This window comes from Haliaeetus albicilla, chromosome 2 (assembly GCF_947461875.1).
Source record: "Haliaeetus albicilla chromosome 2, bHalAlb1.1, whole genome shotgun sequence".
NCBI classification, from domain to species: Eukaryota; Metazoa; Chordata; class Aves; order Accipitriformes; family Accipitridae; genus Haliaeetus; species Haliaeetus albicilla.
The window spans coordinates 61,494,673-61,520,308 of NC_091484.1; the positions used below are offsets into that span (position 1 = coordinate 61,494,673).

The 25,636-nt window shown below is 37.1% G+C and overlaps 1 protein-coding gene across 6 annotated transcripts in view; it reads right to left on the reverse strand.

Moving 5' to 3' along the window:
* ARHGAP21 (Rho GTPase activating protein 21) overlaps nucleotides 1-25,636 on the reverse strand; it is a 124,324-nt gene that overhangs the window by 18,125 nt on the left and 80,563 nt on the right. For 4 of the 6 annotated variants that reach the window (XM_069777095.1, XM_069777086.1, XM_069777079.1 and 1 more), the window contains 3 exons: nucleotides 23,289-23,343; nucleotides 14,525-14,554; nucleotides 11,059-13,009 (listed from right to left, as the gene is read on the reverse strand). In XM_069777095.1, the coding sequence (XP_069633196.1) occupies nucleotides 11,059-13,009; nucleotides 14,525-14,554; nucleotides 23,289-23,343 (2,036 nt within the window). The remainder of the gene's footprint in view (nucleotides 1-11,058; nucleotides 13,010-14,524; nucleotides 14,555-23,288; nucleotides 23,344-25,636) is intronic. The other 2 variants (XM_069777119.1, XM_069777113.1) reach the window with 1 other exon arrangement.

A 25,636-nucleotide genomic window follows, 5' to 3' on the forward strand; every position in this document is an offset into this window, starting at 1 on the left:
AGCTTTAAAGAAACTACAAATTACATTAATACAGGAGGGAAATAACTGTTCAGTCCCTGAAGAGGTTGAAGGTCAGCTAATGGCAAGCTTTGACATAATATAAACTGATGATAGAGCAAACCATGACGTACACCATATGAGTTACCGCCTACTAATTTAATGCACTGGCAAGCTCCACCACTGCTGTCCAGTAAGAAACAAAACGCAAACAACTACATATACCCCTTGTATTTTGACTTTTCTTTTTAGTGCTTGCAATATTCGTCTCACTTTTCAGTTTCCTTGATTAATCAGTGTATTTGCACCCCAAAACATCTTGCACTGCATGTGAAAGGATGTGTTCAGCTCACCAATCAATGAAAACGACTGTCCAAAACACGGTGAAGCATACAGAACAAGAGCCAGAGGAGAAGCCACGCAAAATAATTCCCTTTCAATTTGTCATCTCACACACAGATTACTGGTGTCCCTTTAAGCATTTGTAACAAAAAGGTCAGACACTCCAGGACTCCTTAAAGTTTTACTTTTCGTTTGAGAAAAGGATACAAATACAATTTGCTCTGCATTATTATCTATGAAGCAACACAAGGCCATTGGAATATGAGCCAGCATGGTGACAAAGCATCTCTGGCAAAGGGGAAGATGCCGCTTGTCAACTCTGTTTGAACATGAGCATGCAACTGGTTAACAGTTACAACTAGTGATTTTCAGGAAGAGCCTTTCAATGCAAAAACATTTATAGGGGGTAAGACACCGAAAGCTTGTAATAAATGGGCAACACAGCTCCAGCTACAGTCATCCTGCATTAACTGGTTTGCTAGCTAAAGCAGAGAGAAATTCATGTATCAAAGTACATTTGTATTGCAGTGCAGCTGGAGATCAGGGACCTACAAAGAAAGGGAGCATCTGTACACAGTGTAAGCGATCTAGAAAAATAATAACTTTCTGACTCTGCAAAGACACAGATTTACACAGAATGGGCTCAGAAGCAGAACTAGAGATTTCAAAACTGAGGATGACATGGGTGAGAAAGGATGACAAAGAGAATGTACTATCCCCACTTTGTGGATGAGGAACCAAGGAAGAAGTATTAACCAATTTTCCAAAGATTCAAACGAATGAACGCCAAAAAAAATCACTGAAAAAAGAAAAAAAAAAGCTCAGATCTGTATCATACCCTACTATGTTGCTATCATACAATTTTATCATGATTAATATTTAATGTCTTTGTTTATACATGAAACCCCTGGAACAGTCCTTCAGGATTACACATGAAGGTTTGAAAGTAACAACCTGAACACTTGAACACAAAAGAGGGCACATTTTGAGAACCTTAAATATAATTTAAAGTAATCACAGAATTATTCAGGTGGAAGCAAACCTCAGAAGGTCCCCTCGCTCAACCTCCTCCTCTAAGCAGGGTTAGCACTGAATTCAGACCATGTTGCTCAGTGCTTTTTTGCAACAAGTGCCAAAGAGAGGGGAATGATCTCTTCCCTCAATATCCCGGCTATGCTCTTACTGATGCAGACCAGAATGGGGTTAAGTCTTCATCACCATCAAGGCGCCAGTACCACTGCAGGAGGTTAGCCTATTCCAGAAGCAGAACATAATACTATCAGACCATCCCTCCAGGCCAAGTCCTTTTGAATACACTTTCGCAGGCATTGACTGCACACCCTAGTCTGGTGTTGTCTACAAACTTGATGAGCATATTCCATCTCCTCTCTAGGTCACCGATAAAGGTATTAAACAAGACAGACCCTGAAGAATGCCACTTTTAACCAGGCTCCAGGTAGAATATGAACCCTTAGCCACTATCCTTTACACCTGACGATCCAGTTTTCCTACGTATCAGCAAGTACACCAATCCAGACTATCGCACAAGGATGGTGTCGCAGAAAAGGTCAAAAGGCTTGCTAAAGTCAAGGTTGGTGACCCCCTTGTGTTCTCTCATTCACAGATCTACTCATCTCATTATAAAAGGCAATCACATCGGTCAAGTACTATTTACCCTTGGTAAATCCACGCCAGCTATTCCTAACCACCTTCTCCTTTGTGTGCCCAGAAATAAGTTCCAAGAGGTCCAATTCCATGATTCTCGTAACAACTGAGATAGGGCTGATTGACTGCCTCTCTGGATTGTCCTTGTTATCCTTTTTCAAGATGGGTGCACAATTTGCTTTTTTCCAGTTAACGCAGACCTCCCCCACTCGTCATGATCCTTCAAAGATGACAGTATCACTGCAATGACATCAGCCAACTCTCTCGGCACCTTCAGATGCATTTCATTGGGTTGGATGGACATATATGGGTTAAGCTACACTGGAGCTCCCTGTTTATCCAAGTTGGTTACGATTGTAGGTTTTGTTGGGTTTCTGGGGGGTTGGTGTGTGTGTGTTTGTTGGTTTTTTTTAAGGAAATGGTTTTAGTTAACTGAAACATAACATATAAACATGGAGAGCAATTTCACAGACTAACTTTAGTCCAGAGGGGCTAACCATCAGGAATGCTTGAGCTATCACTAACAGAAAAAGGTGATTTCTCCCACCAACGCCGGGGGATTCAGATTGCCAAATCATTCTTCACTAGTAATAGAAAGTGACTAGAAAAAAAACAGCTTCCCAAGGTTAAAGTAATCTTTCATATTTACTCCCCTTTGGACATGGCATTCTTGCAAGCAGTATCTCAACACCTCAAAAGACTGTAAGAAGGAATTGTATTTAGTAAGTGTATTGCAGACCACATTACCATTTAAAACAATAATTAGATGTTTCCGTTTAAACCGACAATATGAATATGTGGCTACAAACCTTGATTCAACAAGTATGTATTTTATCAAAACCATTATCTGATTTAAAGATTCAAATCATAAAAATGTAATAGATGTGCAGCAACACACACTTAAAACAGCTTTAAATTACTTTTTACATGAAAAATGTTCAGGTAGTGTGCGGCCCCAGGCACAAAAAAAAAATTAAAAAAAATAAATCACTCAACATACAATTTCCCAAACTGCATACATTGAAGAGGATAACAGTACTTTAATACTATTGACTTCCCGAAAACCATATCCAATTTGTGGATTAGGTATGTGTTTGAAGACGCCCCTGTAGTACTTAATGCAATATTGGTTACTCATAAATTTTGTGGAACTGTAATAGTGATTGCTCTTTGTAAAAAGCTCAGCCTTCTGCAGAAGGCTACAGGGAGGTAACTCATACTACTTTTCTGTCTCCAAAGCAAAGGGCTAAAAGAGTCATTAAAAACATTATCTACATTCAACAGAGGCACAGATGTGAACATTTCCATATACTGGGATGGCATCTACCTGACAGACATTACAATAAGTATTTTAACCATTGCCTCTCTATTTCTTCAATAATTCTCTCAAACAACAGGTTATGGCTTTTGGGGCGTAATTTAAGAATGAATCTTACATGGCAAATTTGTTTGCTTATGGCAGAAAAGAAGGTACAAAACTATCAAGCACTCATTACTGAAGGACAGACAGGACACGCCAGTGACATGAACAGACCCTGCAGCAGGACTGGCTTTAGAGGCACTCCCGTACTTCCAGCCCTTTGTCAACAACCATTTTGCACGCCACATTGTTGGCCTATCCAAGCACTCCGTGGCATGTGATACCACCACAGGCTCTGCACCGTCACAACGCACCACACTACCTTGCTCCGAAGTATTCTTCTTAAATGCAGAACATGAAAGCTTCAAAATCTTGTCCTACACCTAATACCTCCTCTCTGCCTCTCACTTTAAGTTTGTTCCAGCTTGCTACAGGCAGCACTTCACTTACGGTACAGCCACGCGGACTCAATCTTCCTTCCTTTGCCTTGGCGGCAGGCAGGACACAAGGGATCAAGCAAAGGCTGCTGAGGCACAGGCACAAGCGGAGCAAGGGAGAGCAGAGCAGGGGGACGGAGGCCACAAGGAAGAGCACCACTGAGAAGAATGCAGGAAGAAAGGAGGGAGGACGGACAAGATACTGGAGGTAGGAAGAGGATCTTCGTCCATACACAGGCAAGGAAGTTAAAAAAAGGTCTCTCAGAGGCTCCGCATGCCCAAGAAACCTCAAAAGAAGCTGAATTTAAGGTAAACGCAGACATACTAATTATAGAACATTTTTCTTAAAAGCCTGTCAGGAGGACAGAAAAAATCCAATAAAACAAAAATGAATTGTTCAATCAAAAATAAACCATATGGAACTAACCCTGCTATCACACAAGACAGCACAAAGGACTAATAAATACCCCACAGCAGTGACTTTTTGTTACAGTAGTACCTTGAAGTACAAGCTGCTGCATCTTATACTTCAACCTGCAAGGGTAAAAGCTCCAATAATTAAAGACTTCCAAGCCTAAAACACATGATCTAAAAAGAAGATACACTAGTTTTTCAAAAAAGAACCTTTAAAAAGAGATTTTTTTGTTTGTTAGTTTTTAAGTATTTCCAGCACTGATTGTCTTTACAAATAACTTCTTCATATATCTACTTTACATAATTATCCTCACGTAGCCAAAAGAATATAACGGAAACACGTCTGCATGCGGAATACATTCATTTCTGTAAGCCACAGAAACACAGGACTGGAAGAAGCCTCCTGACTCATCAAATCCAGTCCTCTGCTAATGCACTCATGTAAATATGTTTATTATACTGAGTTTCAGACAAACAGAAAAAGGTTTCCCAAGGTTATTCTTCATGTCAGACTATTCTGAAAACCTTATCTATGACAGTCTGTTGCTTATTTCAGTGTTAAACAAATGTATAACTAACTTTCTATACAAAGTAATACAAAGCAATTCTAATGGTTCCTGTTCACAGTATTGCCCCGCCACATAAAAGAAGTATAATTCTCAATATTTATTTTTTTTTGGGCCAAGAACCCTAATAGCATTCCTTTATTACCTGTAATTATTATTTTAAGTTATAATGATATACTAAGGATGATTCATGCTTTGAAAATATTACCCATTACCAAACAAACATGATGCTTTTAATCTATTAAAACTCTTCCAGACGTTAGGAATTATGGAATTCAAATTTGAAGTTTTAATTAAAACAGGATTTTTGAGTTACAGAAGCATTTAAACGGTATTTAAAATGCTGATTTATAAGTTTGTGTTTTGGCTACTATACTTCAGAATACCACCATGATTTAAAAATTGTTCTTTGGATAAGAAACACTGAAATTTTCAGCCTGGAGCAATAGCTATTTGGCAGGCCACACTGTAAAACCCTGAAAAAAAAATAGAGGACTGATGCTTATCTTAGAAACACTGATGACATGTTAAAAGCTGTGCCAATGCTATCACTAAAATAATGGAAGCAGTAGTCCCTCAAAAATTAACATCTGTCCAGTCTAATGTCTGCTGAAGTTACATTTATATTTTCATAGCCTGGAATAGCTAAGCAGTAACTTGTAGAAAAAAAAATTATCACAATGGCTGAAGATTTTCATGTTCATCTTGACTGCTAACAGGTTTTGCTAGAATTAAAGTTTCCTTAAACCATAGCATATCAACCATCTGTATTCAGCCACCATTCGCCCTTAAGGTATCCACACATTTTGGGTTGACAAGCCACGATCTCTGCTGCAGAAGTTTGAGGTTTTGAATTTCTCTCTGCCTGATCCTTATCTCTTCTCACAAGGAGAAAACAGAATGAGTACATTCTTTCAATTATTTCTTTATTGCATGTGAGAATATTTCTGGTTGTTTCCCCTAACCTTTCTCTATTTCTATCATCATAACCCTTTTTTATAGTGTGCTGTGCAGGTGTATTGATTTATTTTTCTAGTTTCAAGAACATAACTGCATTCAGGATGTGTGTATTCACACTGTTGTCTTCTGTACCACAGCCTAAGCAGCCTGCAGAAAGAGGCATAAAGATGTAGGGGGAGGAGAGAAAAGGTATGCCACGTATTTCACTAAAAAAAGGCAGTAAACTCATCACGCTTTCAAAAAAAGTACTTGGAGTTAGGTACATGACTTATCATTTAAAGGTAGGTACTGATAAGGTAAACCCTATACACCTCTACCTCCAGCATTAGAGCATAATGCCATCGAATGTACAATAAAGATGCCCGAAAAGTTTAACTAATGCTGGGTGGTTTAGAAGGTTTTACCTCCTAATTCCTTAGTTAAATTACTTTAAAAAACAAGAAGTGTTTGGTAACAACAACACAAAAAAGAATTAAAAAGATGGTTGAGCAGAATTCACTAGAAGCCATTTAAATTTATCCTATCTGTTAATCAACAAGTACCCAAATACTTTTATTATGATAGCAGTTTGTATAAAAATATACTGGAACACAATAAAGAAAGATCTTTGTTTTTGAAAACCAGCATGATCATCAGCTTTTAAAGCAAGGTGAAAAGCAGAGTCTGCCTGATTACTAGCACAGAAATCACTATAGTAGTTTGCCTGTGCTAAGGGTAGAAGCAATAGAGAGATAAAACCATGATTGACATGGAAAGGGTGAATCAAGATTAGCAGTCTACTGGTCACTCTTAGAACATTTGTATCTGAAATTCAGCCAGCAGGAGACAGGTTTTAAAAAAACTACACAAACAACAAAAGGAATAAATACCATGTAGTTAAAGCTGTGAAACTCCTGGCAAATCTTTATTTAAATCAATACAGGGTATTGGATATCAAAATTTTACTGCAGTACAAAAGAGAATGGAGAAATTTATGGAGCACTTAAAATCACATTTGGCTCAGGAATGTTGTAAAGTGCAAATGGTTGGAGAATAGAAAGAACCAACATTAAGTATCATATATCCTTGTCCTGTTCTTACACCTTTCTTTAGGTATCAATTTCAGCCACAGAGAGGACACTCATCTAATTTTCACAACACTTTGATGTTACTGAAGCCTGCTCAAATATTTTTATCTGGCTAATTTTCTCTCAGTTATTCACAAATTAACAGTGGAATGAAGTGACCTGAAATTTTTCTAGGGCAAGGATGTACTAGGTATTTTCAAAAATGGGATCACACCTCCGAGGAAAAGTCTTCATACTTAACTGATGCTACTGCATGCCTAAAAGAAAAGCTCTGTAATAGGATGACTATAAACTTGTTTGATTTGTAAAAAACTTCTAAACTTCAAGATGATGTTTATTTAGGCTATTTCAAAACATATCCATTTAAAATTAATTTTCATGTGACAACCCACTGTAAAGTTGGAAAGAACATTCAGCCTGTAGTAATAGCCAAAGCGCTAAACTGCACTGGCAGCTAGACATACCGCAATCACATTAAGTATTGAAGCAGTTTCTCCATTTCACTCATGTGGGTAGTTCATTCAACTCAATCTGGGAGTTGGATTATCCTTTTTTTAAACTGCTTTCTACTCTACAATAAATGGTGTAAGGAGGAAAAAAATAGTTTCAAGCTAGCTGCAGATCTGACATGCACACTAGACATCTATGTCTAAGAAATGTATTAAAATAACCATATTCTGAATCAACCTTTTCTTGACAGTTACAAAAATGTTAAGTAGCATTCTAATATCCATTCCAGTGCAGGTTAACACACCTGAAATTACCCAGTAGGTCAGAAATTTATCATTTGCTGTTCTCTAACAGAGAAATTGTGTACAAATTACAAGTCTGAAAAAACACACATTAAAAACCATAATTGCCAATATAGTCACTGATAGAGATAATGGTATTTTTACTAGTCTAGAGAACAGGTGAGACTGTTTCTGGGTAAAAGGAATAACCTTTCATTAGACTAACTCGCATAGTTTGAAACAATAGAGAGCATTTCAAGAACAAAGCCTTTCTTTGGACCTGAAATAGAAACTGTAGCTTTCCAAGCTAACCACAATACACTGCATTTAATAGCACATAGAAAGTATTGAAGCCTGCAATACCAGGGTATGTTTTTCTGTAAAACCTGCAGCTTCCTCATCCCCTGAGAACATCTGCTTACCTGAAGAAGAGTTTGAGCACACAATAGCTTGCCTAATTTTTTCAAATAAATCAATTTATCTTATAAAATATATTACATCTACCTACTAGGTTTGCTCTGAACAGATTTCTCATTTCTATTAGCAAATGCAAACCAAAATTTAATCTCCCTGCTTCAGAACAGCCTTTTGTGAAAGGACTAATGTCAAAAGGCAGTTCTTCAGCAACCCACCATAATCCCTGCAAGAGTCTGCCGTGAGCAAGCTCAATGGAAACTCTGCTTGGATTTCTCTTTGTAGTGGGGAGCACTGTGCTACTTACAAAGAGCTAAAATCATCGTGATGATGTGCTATTCGCAAGAGCAGGTTAGTCACAAAATACTGCTGCAGAAGCCAACTGTTCCTGGCTGAATTTCTACCAAAATATGGTCTGGCCATATCTACTATTTTTAATGAGCAGAAAGTGATAACAAAAATAAACACCCCACAAAGTATTTAAAATGGCAATAATATGTAACATTGGAAGATATTTATTCCTCCAAAATTTACATTTTTACACCACTCCAAAGATCTACTGTACAAATAACTTCAGTAGCTGCATTTATGAAAAGAACCATATCTAATAAAACCTAATACTGCAAAAAACAATTATGTTGATGTAAACATAAGGGAAGCAGAGAGGTTACCAACACAAAGGTACATCTTTATTCAAAGTAACGTCCTTCTCAATCATCAGACAGAAGAAAAAAGAAAAAGAAACCCAAACCAAAACACAACACAGAAAATTTCAAGTGATTTTCCTTCAGAAGAGTTAAATAGCCTTTAACTGAGTTTCAAAGTATATCTAGGGTTTTATCTACCTGATTAAGTAAGGCTTTTAACAAGTGAAGCTGTAATTAGGCATAATGATAGTGGAACAAGCGAAGTTAGAATCATGCATATTAATTCTAACTACGGAAGATGCCCACCTCTAATGGCATTTGATGCTCCTCCTATTCAGAGAGGGTTATTTCATCTTCAAGGTGCTGGAGCTGTGGTGGAAATTTTCCACAGCACCTATACCAGCACAAGAATTTCTTGCTAGGAAGACAGTCACAAGTACTGTGGTGGCTCAGACTGTCCCCACGCTCTAGCAGCACCATTTTTTAATATTTCTGGAGTATTCAGGAGGTTTCAGTCCAGGAGGCTAAGGAGCTCATAAGAATTCACACCATCCCATGTGGTGTTATGCCAAGAGGCTGCAATGGAGAGTTACAACTTTGTTTCTTCTGAACTGCTTGGCTGCTACCAGTATGCAGTACAATTGCCACATTTAAGGCTTCTTTGAACTTTAATCATCACATTTCTCTAAAATCTGTAAGCAAGCCACATGAGTAAGAGTTCATGGCAAATTTTTGCCAAAATCAAGATAGGAGATTGTGTAGAAAAGGTTGGGCTTGACTTACACAGTTTTGATCCAACTTGCACACGACATTTAAATTGTACGGGATTAGGAAACTCCCATCAAGCACTCTTAAGTGTCTACAAATACCACACGTAACTTAAATCAAGTGCCCCAAATTGATTTTAGGCGTACTATTAAAAAGCCCTACATAAAGACTGGTTACACGCCTTACAAACTTGTACTAATGCTTAAAGAAAGATCGACAGGGTTTAAAGAAGAATCCAAAATTACACTGGATATTGATGCATCCAGTAATAATATTTTAAAAAAAAATCTATACAATTCCCATTCAAAAAGGAAAACCTAATATAAAAACCATCTGCTAGCTAAGAAAGCATTTTTGTAACGTCTTAACAAAATTCTGTCAAAAGAACAGATTATATCTCTCATATGATTTCCATTCTTTGATGCACACAAAGCTTCTTCACTATTTTTGCTTATTACCTTAAACTAGTGGCAGATATTATAGACAATTCTAGGGGAAAAAAATCACTGCTGCAGATCCACAATAGAAGACAATTGTGCTAAGACAATGTATCTGTATCTCCCGTAACCTAATCTGTAAAAAACCTGAAGAGTATTAAGAAGAGTTGTTTTTCACATACGTGAGTTTGAGAATCAAAATTCAGTCTTTTCTAAATACTTGTTACACTAAATTCAAGAACACACAGTCAGGTATAAATTAACCCATGTGGAGAATGGTCTGCAGACATCTAGACTCCAAAGGATTAAACCAGCCACAACAAAAGAAAATCCAACTCAAAAACAACAGTGGGGCAAAGATGACACAGACATTGACTACTTGATAGAACAGAAATGCTCTGCCACTGAACTCTCTCTTCAGCACAAGACTCCAATTCCTCACTTATCCAAAATGGGATTATTAATTTTTTTTTCTACTACTAACAATCCTTCCACAAATTCCTCTTTTCTTCCAGATTATTTCAAAAGTACTCAGCCTCCTTCCTATAAGCTTCCTGTAATTCCAACCCTGTTTGTGTCACAGCCCACAGGCGAATCTTTATGCCTTCTCACATTGTTTCCACAAACCCTTTAACTCATATCCACATTAGCACCTTTACTTGCAAATTCACTTCATTTTATTGCTATCCTTTCAGCTGAAACGGCTTTCCTCTATCCCATAGCTGTCTCAGAAAGCTTTCAACCTTACCTATTCAGCTGACAAACTTTTTTTCACAAATCACCCTTATATGGATTTGCATCCATATTCTCTCTTTACTAGATTCCAAATATATTTTACACTGGAGAAGTAAAAATATTTTGAAAGGTGCTGCAGATGCTAGTTGTCCATATACATAACATCAGAGCATTATGTGGAGTGATAACCAGACACAGTTATATAATGTAGACTTCTCCAGGGGGTTAAGGAAAACTCTAGAAAAATATTACATCACTGTAGAATTTTTATTATTATTATTTTTTTTTTTTTACACTGCTCCTCCAGGACTCCAAACAAACAAGAACATTTTTTTTTTTTCCTCCATGGAAGAATACTTTTAGTTTTACCAATGTAATATTACTCTAGATGAGAAAAGAGCTCTCATGCCCCTCAACCTCAGGGTTTACAGGAACAGCAGTCAGCTACCTGGCATGGTGCTCTCCATCATCTTTAGCAGAGACAAGCATTTGATGTACACTGGAATAGTTTAACTCACCAATAAACGGAATAGAAGCCAAGGAGTCACCAGGTGGGCTGGAACCTGATGCTTTCCTTTCTTCTATTCTTTTTATGTGGACTTCTCTCCGAGCGTCATTAGGTAACCAACATGTAGTGTCCGAGGCTGCCTCTTGATCATTTACAGCAAGAATGTAGGACTGATGCCTCAAAGGCTGTGGAGTTTGGTGGCCAGAAGGTGATTTGTCCCGCATGACTACTCTGTCTTTGCCATTTTCCTGAACATCCGTTTGCAGAATTTCAGGCTCATGGACATCTTCCCTTTCGGAATCATGAATCTTTTGTTTGATGGAACCATCAACATTGTCAGAGGTAGCTGAACTCTCACTTGTTGGCTGAACAAGTTTGGCAGAGGCTGGAGACAGAGAGGAGGGTTGGATGGTTTTGCCAGTTTCTGTTTTGTGATCTGGGGCACCTTCTGCTCGGATCCTTGACTGTTGGTTTAACAGACCACTCTGATGCAAGTGATTTACTGTTCTTTGGTCTTTGCTGGCAATAGCATCCAGGCCCTGGCTAAGGGGAAACGATGGTTTTGCTGCATAGGGAGCAGAGTTCTTCAAAGAGCTACTTTTAGAACTTCTAGCTGGTGTGAGAGACAATCTCTCTTGTGAAACAGTTGCAGGTTTTGAAACTCCCCCAGGCGTTTGCAAATCTCGAGAAGGTTGTAACATTTTTATATCTGGTGGAACTTTCTGAAAATGAGAACCAGGCAGAGAAGCTCTACTACCTGTTCTCCTATTATCTGAAATATAAGCACTCGAAGCCATAGAAAAATTTTGACCTCGAAGGGACATATGAAATGCATGCTGTCTAGATCTCTCATAAATACCTCGTCGATCATCTTGTTCGGTAAACCCTGTCCACTTGTAAGTTTTTCTCCTATCTCCATTTGTATCCGCAATCAGATTCTCAGAATGAAAATTTTCTAGCACTTCACCCTGTTTGCTGAGATAATCCCATGACCGAGCTCTGTGATTCCTAGCATTAACTGAAGGTGAAGTTAGAGTATCTTGTGAAGCACTTCGTGGCCACTCTTTCATCAAGACAGGATCTTCAAGTCTTTCCTGGGATACACTTCTCTGCCGGATCTGAACAGACTGTGGAACCCTGTCATGAGACGTGCTCCTGCGCCGTACCTGTGAAGCAGTGCGATTTGGCACCACTTGATTATAATCAGTTGTATTCTGAGAAGCTGCTCTTAAACTATCTAACCTTTCCTGTATTGTCCGGGAGCCATACATGTGCATGCGCCTATTATCAATGTACTCCTTGTAAGTTTTGTAGGTCTTCCAGTCTATATGCTGGTGGGAGGTTGGAGAACTGTAATGATTAGTAGAGACTGAGGGTGAGTCTGTGGCTTGAGCAGGAGGTCTAGTGCTTGGGATTCCTTCTGGACATACTACATAATTTGAAGCTTTACTTAATGTTCCAGTTGGATCAACTGGCCTTGTTATTGGAGTCTGGGGAAGTACAATGGCAGTGGACACTGAAGAAGATGGTGACGTGGTCCGTGCTTTTAGACTGGTTTGATCTTTTAAGCCATATCTTACTTCCTCTGTCCTGTGTGATGGACCAGCATGATTATTTCTACAAGATGGCAAATCTACAGCCTTCTCAGAAGGCACAATAACAGTCCTTACAGTTTCATTGCAAACACACACAGCTGTATTTGATTTTGCAATGTCTGTTGGTGATGGAGGCACTTGTATTTCCATTCTGTAGGCCCTCTCTGGCTGTGTCAATGCCCGTACTGGTCTACTGACTTGCTGTTTCCCCAGCGAGAAGTCAGAAGATAGCTTGTCACCAGCTTGTGCCATACCAGAAGTTGAGGATGTCAGGCGTGGGTAACATATTGGTGGTGGTTCAGGTATGTTGTGGGCATTACCACTGTAGGCTTCGTTGCCTTTCAGGTAGGCATCTTGGGAATACGCCTGTGGAGAGAAGATTAAGTGAGTATTCAGTAGCGAGGAAGACAGAAAAGTTCACCATGTAGTATTTGCACAATCAAGCTTCAAGAGAGGGAACACATGTACAAAATTCACACTATCTATAATTTTAGATAAAATGTTAGTTAAAAAGATAAAAACAGCATTCCATCCCCTTAATGAGCAGAAACAGAACAATCAAAATCATTACATACATTCCCTCCCTCGACAATTAAAAATACTGAACTGATGACCAATTCTAGGAAATGTTGCAGGTAGGGCACTGAGACAGGTTTCCCAAAATTCATGAGCACAAAACACAGTATATTTCTCCCCCTTAGTCTTGCTTTCTGTCATGATGCTTCACACATTCTTCCTGTTTAAGCTTCATATTGCTGGAAACCAGAATTTCACAGCAATTGACAGGTTAAAATGCTGCATAATAAATTCAACTAGCACTAGAAAATTCTCTATTCACTTAGTGTATAAAAACTCTGTTCACTTAATGTAGTGTATATGAAAAGTACACACAGATGTACATACACACACTCCTCTAAGATGTCTTCTACATAAAAGCTACTGTTCCTAAACATAAAATGAATAAATTGAAGCAGTAACATCTTTGTTGTGAGCCAACACCCTATAAGTCATCTTACATTTTACAGGAGACAGCCAGTACATGGCACACGAATCTTACTGCAAATACATTAATATTTAAAATTTTTAACTTCAGAGTACAAACAGTATGAAAATTCATACATATCCACTACTGTCCACAAACTACGAAACCACAAACTAAAATATCATATTAATTTCCTTAGTGCATTTATTTGCACCTTTATGTTTAAAAGCCTGGATCCTGAGAAAAAAATGGTTATATTACACTTAGTATGTTTCTGTAGCCTTTTAGAAAAGCAGCATTTGTCATCGTGAAATTAACAGAACATTCAAAATAATAAATCAATGAGCAGCATACAGCATACTTAAACAATATCCTATTATTGAAAAACTTTAGCATGACTTCATTCAGTTTAAACATAATGCAATAAAGAGCCAACACAGAGCCTGCCAATGCAACAGAAGATTAAAATGATTTCTCAGGGCTTTTACACACTTAGGCGTGGTATCATATCACAGCATTTCCTGTCCAAATCATAACATGCTCAATTACAGAATATCAGTGTGCCCTGTCTTAACACTAGACAGGTTATAAAAGCCCAAGTGCAGCCATAAAATTCAGACAGAGCAAAGTACAGAAGAGGGCGAGGCATTTACAATACTGCTGCAATGTTACATCGAGCATTAGTGAAGTGCAAAATATTAAAGCACACAGAGAAAACCGACCAAATAACACAGGCACAAACCGCAAATTAAGAGATTAGCATTATGAAGAAAATTCAGCTCAGACTATCTAGCTCATTTCCAACAAACTTGCTGTTTCATATTCTTGCTTCTCACAAATCATTAAGAAAAACATGCTTTACAAAACCATCACAGAAATGGCTACTGTACATTCCTTACCAGTGCTGTGACATCCTTTGTAAACTGCAGCTGGCAGAAAACAGGAAAACATAGTAAAAGCTGCTTACAGATGTAAAGACAGCATTATCTTGTCATATTGATGTTGAATACAGCAAGCTAAAAATACAACTACACCGATTTCACTGGAAAGTACCAAGAGAGGTAAAGGGCAGTAGAGCATAAAAAAACCCCAACTTCACCGTCCTTGTGAACATGTCCATCTCAGGCTTTTATCTGCTCCTTGCATTTATCCTCTACCCTTATAGAAAGCAAAATATGTTTGTGCCATTTTGCCTTGGTGCATCGCTACAGCTGCCTGCAGAGAGCTCTGCCTCTATGCAACATCCCTTCCACTACAGCAACATTACTGTCTCTCATTTCCCCTGGGCTGCTACCATCCCTGCTTCCTGGTGACGAAACAACGGCTTTATTATGCATTTAAAACAGCATGCCCCTTCCCCACATATATCTGAACGTGACCACAAGTTGTCAGCTGACTGCAGCTGCTTTCATGCTGTACATCTGAAATTAGAGGAATGATGCTGCAGAAACACTCTACTCATGTGATTTGTATTTGTTTTTCCTCCACTCATAGTAAAAATCAAGCCGGGTTTCCACTGGCACATTAATGGAGGGAAGGAACATTCAAAGATAAATATTTCTAAATCTTTAAATAAATGGTTATTTAAGATCTTGATACGCTGTAAGAATAAAAAAAAATAATTTGGAAAGGTGCTTAAGACCCAGAAAACAGATAGAGCAAGAGACTACTGCCATGCAAGACAGACAAAAACAATCACCCCCCCATCAGAAAACAATTATTACTTTATACAGCTGATAAAACAATTCAAAACCTGGGATACACACACATTATACACCAATATAAAATAAACTGTGTTTATGTTTTTGTAAAACATGCCCATGACATGTTTTACATGTCAAATAATGCTTCATTGACTTTGAAAGCAGAAAGGCTAAATTCCAAAACTGGTGTGATCTGATCATAACTGAAGACTACAAATTAGTATAAAAATCAGTTCTCAGCTCTTGACAAAATTTATCACAGATATTAAAATGTCTTCTGCAAAAGACAGCATTCTCATGGGGTCCAAAATGAAATCAGCTAGTGATAGCACAAGGGGTAATGGCTTTGAAAGAGGGTAGATTTAGATTAGATGTAAGGAAGAAGTACTTCACTGTGAGGGGGGTGAGGCACTGGAACAGGTTGTTCAGCAAAGTTGTGGATGCCCCATCCCTGGAAGTGTTCAAGGCCAGGTTGGATGGGGCTTTGAGCGACCCAGTCTAGCGGAAGGTGTCCCTGCTCATGGCAGGGGGGGTGGAACTAGGTGATCTTTAAGGTCCCTTCCAACCCAAACCATTCTACAATTCCCCCCCCTCACCCCAATAAAGACTATGTTTCCATGATTGCAGGTATATCTGGACAGACAGACTGCTGGTTCTCAGTAAGACAGAGTTACTGGAAGAAAAGGTTTTGATTATGGAAAGCGTAGTTCTCCTTTCAACCTCATTCCACCTACTTCCCAAGAAATCACTGAAACAAAGCTGAACTTTCTTCCAAGAAAGAAAAAGTTTCTAAATAGGGGCTGTGACATTTCCAATAAGGTATATTAAATTTTTGTTTCATAATTCTGATTAAAGACCTACAGAGAAATACTGCAACTTACAAAGAAATGCACTGATCCATTCCAAATTATGTCACATTGAATGATGTATCATCAGCCTTTTTACTACAAAATATTTTAATTGCTCTAACCAGAAGGTGATGGTTAAATTTTTAGAAGAGGCTTAGAGACTAAAAAATATGTGAAGTACACCAATATACTTATTAGCACTCACACACTATTTTGATACTTATTTTTCATCTATATATAAAACACAGTTTGAATATTACTCTCTTCTCCCTTTAGTTCCTGAAATTACATAGTATGTGGAAATACTATCTTAATCTCTAAATGATTGCAACAGAGGGTTGCTATTACTGTATGACTTAAATTCAAGCCTTTAAAAAGCCTTAAAAATAAAAGCAAGTCTTCCAAGTTAAAAAAAAAAAAAAAAAAAAAATTAATATCCAGATCAGTGATGTTCCTGACTCAGACACCAGCCAAGCCACTCAAATTCCTACAGGAGCCGGGTTCTCAACAGTTATTCAGAAGTTCCAACATGACTGAAAAAATCAGTCTTGATGTTTTATGAGCTCTCTCCCACCTTCTCAAAACAATGGCAGTTATGGAAAGCTTACCATACAAATACAACAATTTAGTGACATTAACAGCTTTGATGGATAACAGCTCTGCAACAATTACTAGAAGAAAACTGCTGCGCTTACAGTAAAAACTCAGTGTGTTTCCAGTTATTGGGTACAATTTCTTCCCCACTTTGCAATCTAGTTTAGTTTGCACCACGTTTGCAAACTTCTATGGCAAAGAATTAATTTCGTACTGAGAATTTGTACAACCATTAGCACATTAAGGGTTTAACCAGTAAGGTAATACATTCATGCTGCCCAATATGCAAAATAAATTTTAAGCAAATAAAGCATTCTAGAAGATATTTTATTAACCCTCAAATTCAGCTGAAGGCTTTTGCTCCCTTTTTTTCCCCACTTGATTTTATGCCATTTGATGTTAGAATAATGACAGATGATGTACAAGGATTCCTATTAGCAAGAATCAAGGTGAAACCCCGTACCTTCAAGAGCTTTGAGCTAACCATGCCCTACACCCCTTAGTCCAAATCCATAAAAGCATGTAGGCATATGCTTCACTGAGGATGAGTATGCTTCACTACACTTCACTACAGGATGAATAACAACACTGATTTCAGCTGAACTACTTGCAAAATTGGAGGTAAGCATTTTGATGAATCAGAAGCTAATGTGCCCAGCACTTTGCATGACTGAGCTTGAGGCATTCTTCCTTCCTCCTCCAACCAGTTTGGCTTCACATTATGCTTCTTTACTACTAAATTCTTCTTTTCCCCAGTCCTAACTTATTCTCACATTTAGCATGAGTATGGAAACTGCATACCAGAAAAGGTTTTCATGTGTCTTAAAAGGAAACATTTTCCAGTTACAGTTTGCTATGGGAAGAATGTTAGTAATACAGCTCAAGTGGTTTCATTTTACTCTGAGACACCCAGCAAATACTACAGTCAGATAACATTATTTGAAAAAAAACAAAAAAAAACCCCAAACAAAACCACCCCCCCCAAAAAACCCAATCCAAACAACACCCCCCCCACACACCTGCACACCTTTTCTTCCCAATGACAGCAAAATTTTAGTGTGCAAAATTTAATGCCTTAAGCCCAAGAAATTTAATTTCCAAATACCAGCTGTGTAAGAGACTTTCTTATAATATTAGTCTAAATCGAGGCGAGGAAGGTTGATGCAAATGGTATTTTCTAACATATGCAATGTTAGATAACAAGTTTAAGTCTCTTCTTCTAGGTCACTACGTCTTCACACCACACCCCTCCTTCCACTGTACTTTCTGCCAGAGCTTTAATATTAACCTCTACACACATTAGTAACTGCATCAGTACAAAATCCAAAAGTAAACAAATGCTCCAAGACTCTGGGCTGAATACAGCTACTTATGAAAATATCTCTATTTATTAAAAGAAAAGCAAATGAAAATATTTCACAGTTTGCCAATGAAACAGCCATGCTGCTCCAGTAGCTCTGATGTAACTGGATGGTCTCAGGAAAAAAAACCCAAGACAATATTGTTAAAAGTTGACTGTGGGCAGACCTGTAGTCAGAGGCATGAGGTTACTGGAGCATATAAAACTCTAGAATAAATTTCCTTTTGATGTTATTTTTCTTTTTTTTTTTTTTTTTTTAATATGTGTTCATCACTGGCAATTTCAGGGTACTACAAAGGCCTTGAGAGCTGCCAAATTCCACAAAAATTCTAAGTATCAGAAATGACAAAGCAGCAAACTTCTTTTCTGCCCAGATCTCCCAATATACTGAAAAATTCTATATCACCTGACTAGAAAGATGAAAAAAAGAAAAAATATGCTTCAATTGACTACCACTCGCTTTCCTGGTCATTCCCATCTAGGATTTTTTTGTTCCCCTTTTATCTATGACAAGAGAAACATTTCTGTTCAAGTGTGGTCAACTTTCAGTTATCAATATGCAGTTTCAATGGTCTGTAATTTTAAGGACAGATTAAGATGTAAGTTAAAAGATATGCAAGAAGGAACTAAGCATACCAAACACATGTAGTAGTAAACAGCCCCCTTTCATTTCCACATTTACCGTTATTCACAGAATACCAAATAAAATCTTTTTGTAAATGGAACTACAGAGATCTTTCTGGAACACTAAAGCATGTTTTAACAGATCTGTATGCTACTAAAACTTAATGGTGACAACACCTAGGACTAGAAGTACCTGGCTACCTTTTGGGGCAATTCTTATGATGAAATGATTTTTTAAAACTTATTTGAATTGCAACTGTTGAAGATAGGATAAAAGTTGGGAAAGATGAACTTTTGAGTGGGTAGTGAGGAAGTGCCAGAAAATGAAAGACGAAAAATCAGGATAACTTACCTATAGCGTGTGTCTTTATATACACATACACAAAGTAGATACACATATTTACAAATTAGTATCTACACATATTTACATTAATAAACCCTATATATAAACATTAATATGCTACATTACAAATAACCTTCCAAATGAACAGCTCCAATGTAGATCATATTAAAGATGCAATTTTTAGGAGTGATATTTTTCAAGTGCCTGATACTTAGAAATTCAGTGACTTGTAAACTGTATTATTCTTTACATACACAAGGAACAGTTAGCAAACAAGCAAATTACAACATGAACATGCCTCGAAAAAATGGTCCAAAAATCCTGTATACTAAGGAAACCCTAACACATACATGTTAGACGCTACAAAGTCTAGTGACAAGAGTCAAAATAAGGCTGGCCTGTTAAGTGGGCTTAGCTATTTCTATTTTCTCTCTCTAGGGACCACCTTTACATTCAGTATTTCCTGTGTAGCACAAAAAGCTTTTGAACGACTGAAAGTGTCACAATTTGAACAACTTTTTAGTATTAAATTTGTTATCCAAAGGCTACAAAACAGCAACAAATCCATTAAATACGCTTGAGAAAAGGAACTATTTGTAGTCGACCTAAATGTGTCTTCCCATTCGTATGAAGTCAGTGGTACTAAAACCTACAAGATGCCAAAATTCTGTCAAAAAAGGTTGAGAATGCTACAGAAATTGTATAAAGATACCTCAAATTTGAAAGACTGAAGAGAGTATAATATAGTAATAATAATAATCCTTCTCCTCCTGGTCTCAAAATGGCTACATACCTACAAATGGTTCAAAATCATCAAAAGAGATTATTTTAAGTAAACTAATCTCAAATTTGAGGAGGAGCGTGAAAAAAACAGCACATTCGTAGTTGTCAAGAGTTCAAGTTTCTGTCATGGATAGAGATGTTTTAAATATTCTTTCCCCCATCCCCAAAGTGACATTTCCAAGATCACACCAGTGAACAAACATGACTGACTTCACTGAAGGCAGGATTTCACACGTAATTCCCTTCTAAGTAAGCAGTGTGCACATGCCACAGAAGGCGATGACCTGTGGATTGGACCACTTCGTTGTTACTACTGATGAACAGATTTAAAGCCCTGTTTTCAGGAATTTTAATATACCAAGAGGTTCACAGACATATATGGGTATTTCTGAAGACTAAATTCAAGGTTTATAAATAGCAAACTAAGGATAGAAACAAGCAACTGTGTTATTTATGTAGTTAACCTAGCAATCAGTCATCAACTCATGGAGTAGACTGCCAAGTGCTATAAAACTTACCACAATCAGCATAATTTCTCTATATAATGAAACTACTTCATTTTCATTGCACTAGATAAACCTTTCATTATCTCCTACTACAATACCCAGTAGTGCTTTGAGTTCTTCTATTTTTACAGCATACCAGTATTTAACATCAACAGTTTACAAGTGGTACCATCTGAAGATACTTACAGTGAAATTTATGAAATGTATGTCAAAGAAAACAACTAAATTCTTTAACATACTATAGTAACTTACGTAACACAACTTCAGTGACAAAAGTGCAAGTTTTTCTTCTAAGGGCACTGTACCTTACCATTTATTGTTCACTTTGCACTTATACTGACACTACCACTACAGAGATTATTGTTATCACTTACTTATATGAGCTGTGTTTCATTCAGGGAATTCACTCTGAGGTTTATATTTTCTTTAGACAAGATCCACAGCATTAATCACAAAGATAAAAACAGAAAAAAAACCAAACAAAAAAGTATGCAGTTTCTCAGCTGAAAGCAAAAAGTTACTGTCTTTTTACAGGAAGTGAAAGGAATAACATTCTATGCTGTTGCTCTGAAAATATTTCAAACATGAGTATTCAGCTTTGAGTAGAGCAAAGTTCTCCACCAAATCTTGTCATGAGAACGGTAGATCCTAACATCTGAAGGCTGAAGATTAATCATCACCATCTTCAGAGGAATTGCACAGATTTTTCATTTGACTGAAGTTACATAGTGGTGCACTGTGTCTCAAAAGACTGCTAATTGTTATTTTAGAAGCAGTAAGATTTTTCCTCCTCTGTGGTGGTCTAAAAGGGAGAAAACTACAGGCCATGACTGGTGACTTCTGTTGTATGATGCAACTCATTTTTATCATCTGTATCATCACATGTTGCAACTCTGCCATCAAAGACTGACACCTGAAAACATACATACTAAAATGCAGACTGTGACAGAACCGCATGAACAAACTGCAGCTATCAGAAGTCTTTTCCAGTAGGAAAAATTGCCTGAGTACATGTGGACTATAGAAAACACAGCATCTTCCAGAGAAAAGCCATGAAGAGACATGTGGAACTGACAGTCCTCAAGACAAGCCCACTTTTACCCAAACAAAAGCACCATAGCAAACAGGAGCATGAATTCCTCCATGTTGTATCATATTCATGTACCAACACAATTCAACAGCAAATGACTGTTAGAAGGAACTCATACAAGCTATAGAGGCAATGCAAAGCACTTTTTGCAAAATGACAACTCCACCTCTCAAACCTAATCCTTGTTCTATCTTCAGAAGAGGAACCTTGCATACAAAATTCACAGCTCTACCTCATCTTACAACGCAAAATAAACTTTTTTTTAATGACACCTGGAAATTATTCCCATACATGTCTCCATTTTTTTTCTGGAACTCCCACAGGCAGATATTTTTTCTCTTTCCTTTACCCCTCAACCTTCTCCAGGATGACCTTATTTTCTTTTTACTAATATCCTTCTCTAGCCCAAAGGCATCAATTGTCTGTCTGTCTTCCTCTGCCCTCATTATTTCACTCGTTGATATAACAAGTTAAATTCCAATCAATTGTTTTTCATCTATACTTCACCTGAAGCTTGCACTTCATGTTTCATCAGAAGGAAGATGTGCTTAAGAGCTTCTCCTTCAGCCAAATACAAGGTTTAACTTTAAACCTACAAATCTTGCCTTGCCCAGATCCTTAGACTGTTATGACTACAAGACTGCATTAGATGCATATAGCCATTCAGATAATTTAAAAATTAGAAGTATTCCTGCATTTCTACATAATAACAGTTCCAATTAAAAAAAAAAAAAAGAAAAAAGAAAAAAACCCCCAGCTTTTCCCTCCCACTTATTCATGCAATCAAAACTCATACCCTGCCCCCAACATTTTCTGTGCTGTATTACTGAAATACTTCTTTATCAAATGTTCTCAAAATATCACTTCTATTCTAACAATCCTGGCTTGTTGGCCTAACTGGCTGAGTTCCTATGTTAGCCTCTAACTTCACCTTCAGCTGAAAACAGAGTTTCTTGGGTTTTTTTTTCTTTACCCATTAATTTGTCCTTTAATACTGGAAAACAGCTACTGAAACCTACAGGTTTTTCTTAACTGTTAAAGTCAAGTCTTGCTACTTCTGTGTGGATTAGAAAATAAAATTTTCCAACTACTAAGCAGAAAGTCTACCCTGCTTGTTGTTTTCTCCTTTCCTCTAGTTCCAATTAAAGCTAAACTAGAGTATACCAATACATTAGGTGTTTTTCTAATTCTTCACAATACACACTTACATATCATATTTTATTCATACCTCTTCTGGACTTAGAGACACTAAATGGGAGATGAATTATGTCACTATATATATGCAGGACCTCAGTTCAAATTAAGAACATATAGGCACTAGTGTAACAAAATATTTATAGCAGTTACAATTAAAAAATTCGGTAATAACCTTCAGCACATTCATCACCTTGCTCCTTTCCTGGAAATCCACTGACAATTAATGAGTTATTAACAAAAGCTCATTTTAAGCACCATATGCTAGTTTTTAAATTCAAATTTAGTAATGATTCCCAACTTCCCTAGACAAGCTGGTTAAAGAAAGCAATCCAATTCATAAATTGTAACATAAGGAAACTAATCCAAAATATAATAAAAATACAAACACTATTCTAAGATTATTTTTTTTTAGAAGAAGAAGAAGGTATTCTCGCCTATATTTGGATTCCTCTGAAATTTCAGGGATGGCAAGCAAGTAGGAAAATATCTAAGGAGTGACAGAGATAAATGTTAACTCTTTATTTGCTGGTAGCACAGTTCAAAGACTTTGTAACCAACAGCAAGACATTTTTCTTTAGTCAACATACTGTCTGAATACAAGCTTCATAAACATACCAATTGAAGGATGTCCTCATCTTTTGGCATAACACTAAGTTCCAATATGCTGTCACTGAAACAAATAGAAAAAAAACACCACACGTGAACTTTTGGAAAAGATTTTCAATTCTTGTTACAAAGATGATCCATTAACTTCCATAGACCAAAACCCTTCAAAAACTCCCACGCTCAGCTATTTTGTCAAATTACTCTACACAACAGAAATAAACGCTGATTTCCATTAGAGCCTTAGCAAATAAGAGTAGAACAGAAATCTGACTGAAGGGTACATCTGTGTTCTCAGCAAAACCAGTGCATTAAGCTAACACACTGTTTTTGTCAGTTTTGTTTCTCCCCCTCCCCCCCCCAAGTCCTAAGGTACATTAGTTTCAAGCTTCTCAGACAAAACAAGGTGGCAAATGTGTGAACACAAGTTAAAACTTCTCTCTTTTTTCCATTTAAAACTAAAGTCTGTTAGCACTCTTTGAAATTGCTGGGGAAATGTCACAACCACATCATCATGTGAAAAGTGGGGCAATAGCAAGGCAAGCACTGACTTACACCTTTCTGCTCCAATCATCTCCTAGCAGAATCAACTTAAGACATATTTAGTCAGTCAGAAGACATCTGAAACATGGATGAAAAACGCTTGCTATTTATAAGTGCTGAGTTTGTCAGTCTGAATTGCTGAAACCAAAAGCAGCAGCAGCATAAAGATCCAGGAATCCAGATAGTTCAATCAATGTAATTTAAATACAGGCAAAATCAGGACGCCAAATGTACAATGTATCAGTTACCCAGAGTGAAATACTGTAAAACAGAAGAAACCCACAGTTTGTTTCTACCAGAAGAAAATATTTTCACAAGCAAGAGAGAAGTATATCCTTGTAACATTGCATACAGAACAGCTGAATTCATTATCTCATCTGAGATACTCTGTTCACATTCATTAAATGGATGGACCAGGTACAGTGGAAGGGCTACAGAAGAGATTGCTTGTACAGACTACTTAAACTAGGCTCAAAAAACAGAAAATGAAGAGATTATGACATTTAGAAATCTCATGTTAAATATCCTTTCTTCTTATGACATGTAAACAGATTGACTAAATACCAGCACAAGAAGAAAAAGCATACAACCTAACTGAATACATCAGACTAGAAATTAGCTTATCTGTACTGGTCAGTACAATGCATTTGCTGAGAAAAGACAAAACAATCACTGAGACTGGCCACCAACTTCAGGGCAACACAGAACAGTCTACAAAAGCACCGAGAAGGACCTCCATTTCTTATTTCTGCAGAAAGGAAAGTCATCTTCTCAAACATGTAACGTGTGATTTATTATGCTTTCTTATATGAAAAATGTTTTTATTTTGTGGTTCCTTTTCCATTTGTTAGCAACCGCAGACATAAGGCTGCATTCCAAAATAGCAGAGTAAGGGTATTCGGTTTCACAATCTTCTTAAACCATTATTCATTTTGGAAAAAAGCATTCTCCAAGCAGCATAAATTACTTTAGTTTTAAAACCAAATATCAGCAATGATAGATTTAGGTTTTTCTTTTTAAGTCTACACACAGCTAGGAAAAAATAAGTCTTCAAAAGCCTTTTCAGGATTTTTCAGAATATCGAATTTTAAGAAACACAGAAGTATTGACTTTTTAAATGTGCACTTACAATAGCATTTTCCATTTTGACTGAATGCATAAACAGCAAAACTATTTTAAATGATTCTTGAAAAGCAGCGTCATCAGGAGCTGACTTTTGCCTAAACTCCTTTGTATGGATATTAAACTATTTATCAGTAGTAAAACAAAAAGAAAATAAGAAAGAGATACCATAGCTTGCAGCATTTCCAATGACATGTTCAGATTTCATTTCTACATGTGGGTAGCATGTATGTGTAAATTCTGTTAGGCAACTTACCATTTGAAAACAATCAATGCTTATTTGCAGGATGAAGACTTTTGAAGTCAAAAATATGATAAATTGCATTGCTCCTCTTCAAGTACTTTTTATATAAGGAACTATAATTTGACAGAGAACAAACTACTCTTACACAAATATTTTGTGCATTTTGGTTTGGGTTCGGTTTTTTTGGTTTTGTTTTTTTGTTTGTTTGTTTTTTAAAGAAACCTATTAAACCCTTTTACACAGTCTAACACCTTTTTTAGTAGCCATCCAAAAGAGGAAAGGGTTCCATTCAGGAGCAATATTTTATATACCATTCAAATAACTACTTCACTATTCTATTCCAGTTTGCTTGCAGAACCTCCTGGAGACAATTTGGATCTTCCTACTTCATATTTTGTAAAATGGTCTCAATGTTTTTCAATTTTCATATCAAAACCAAAAAGTATTAAGA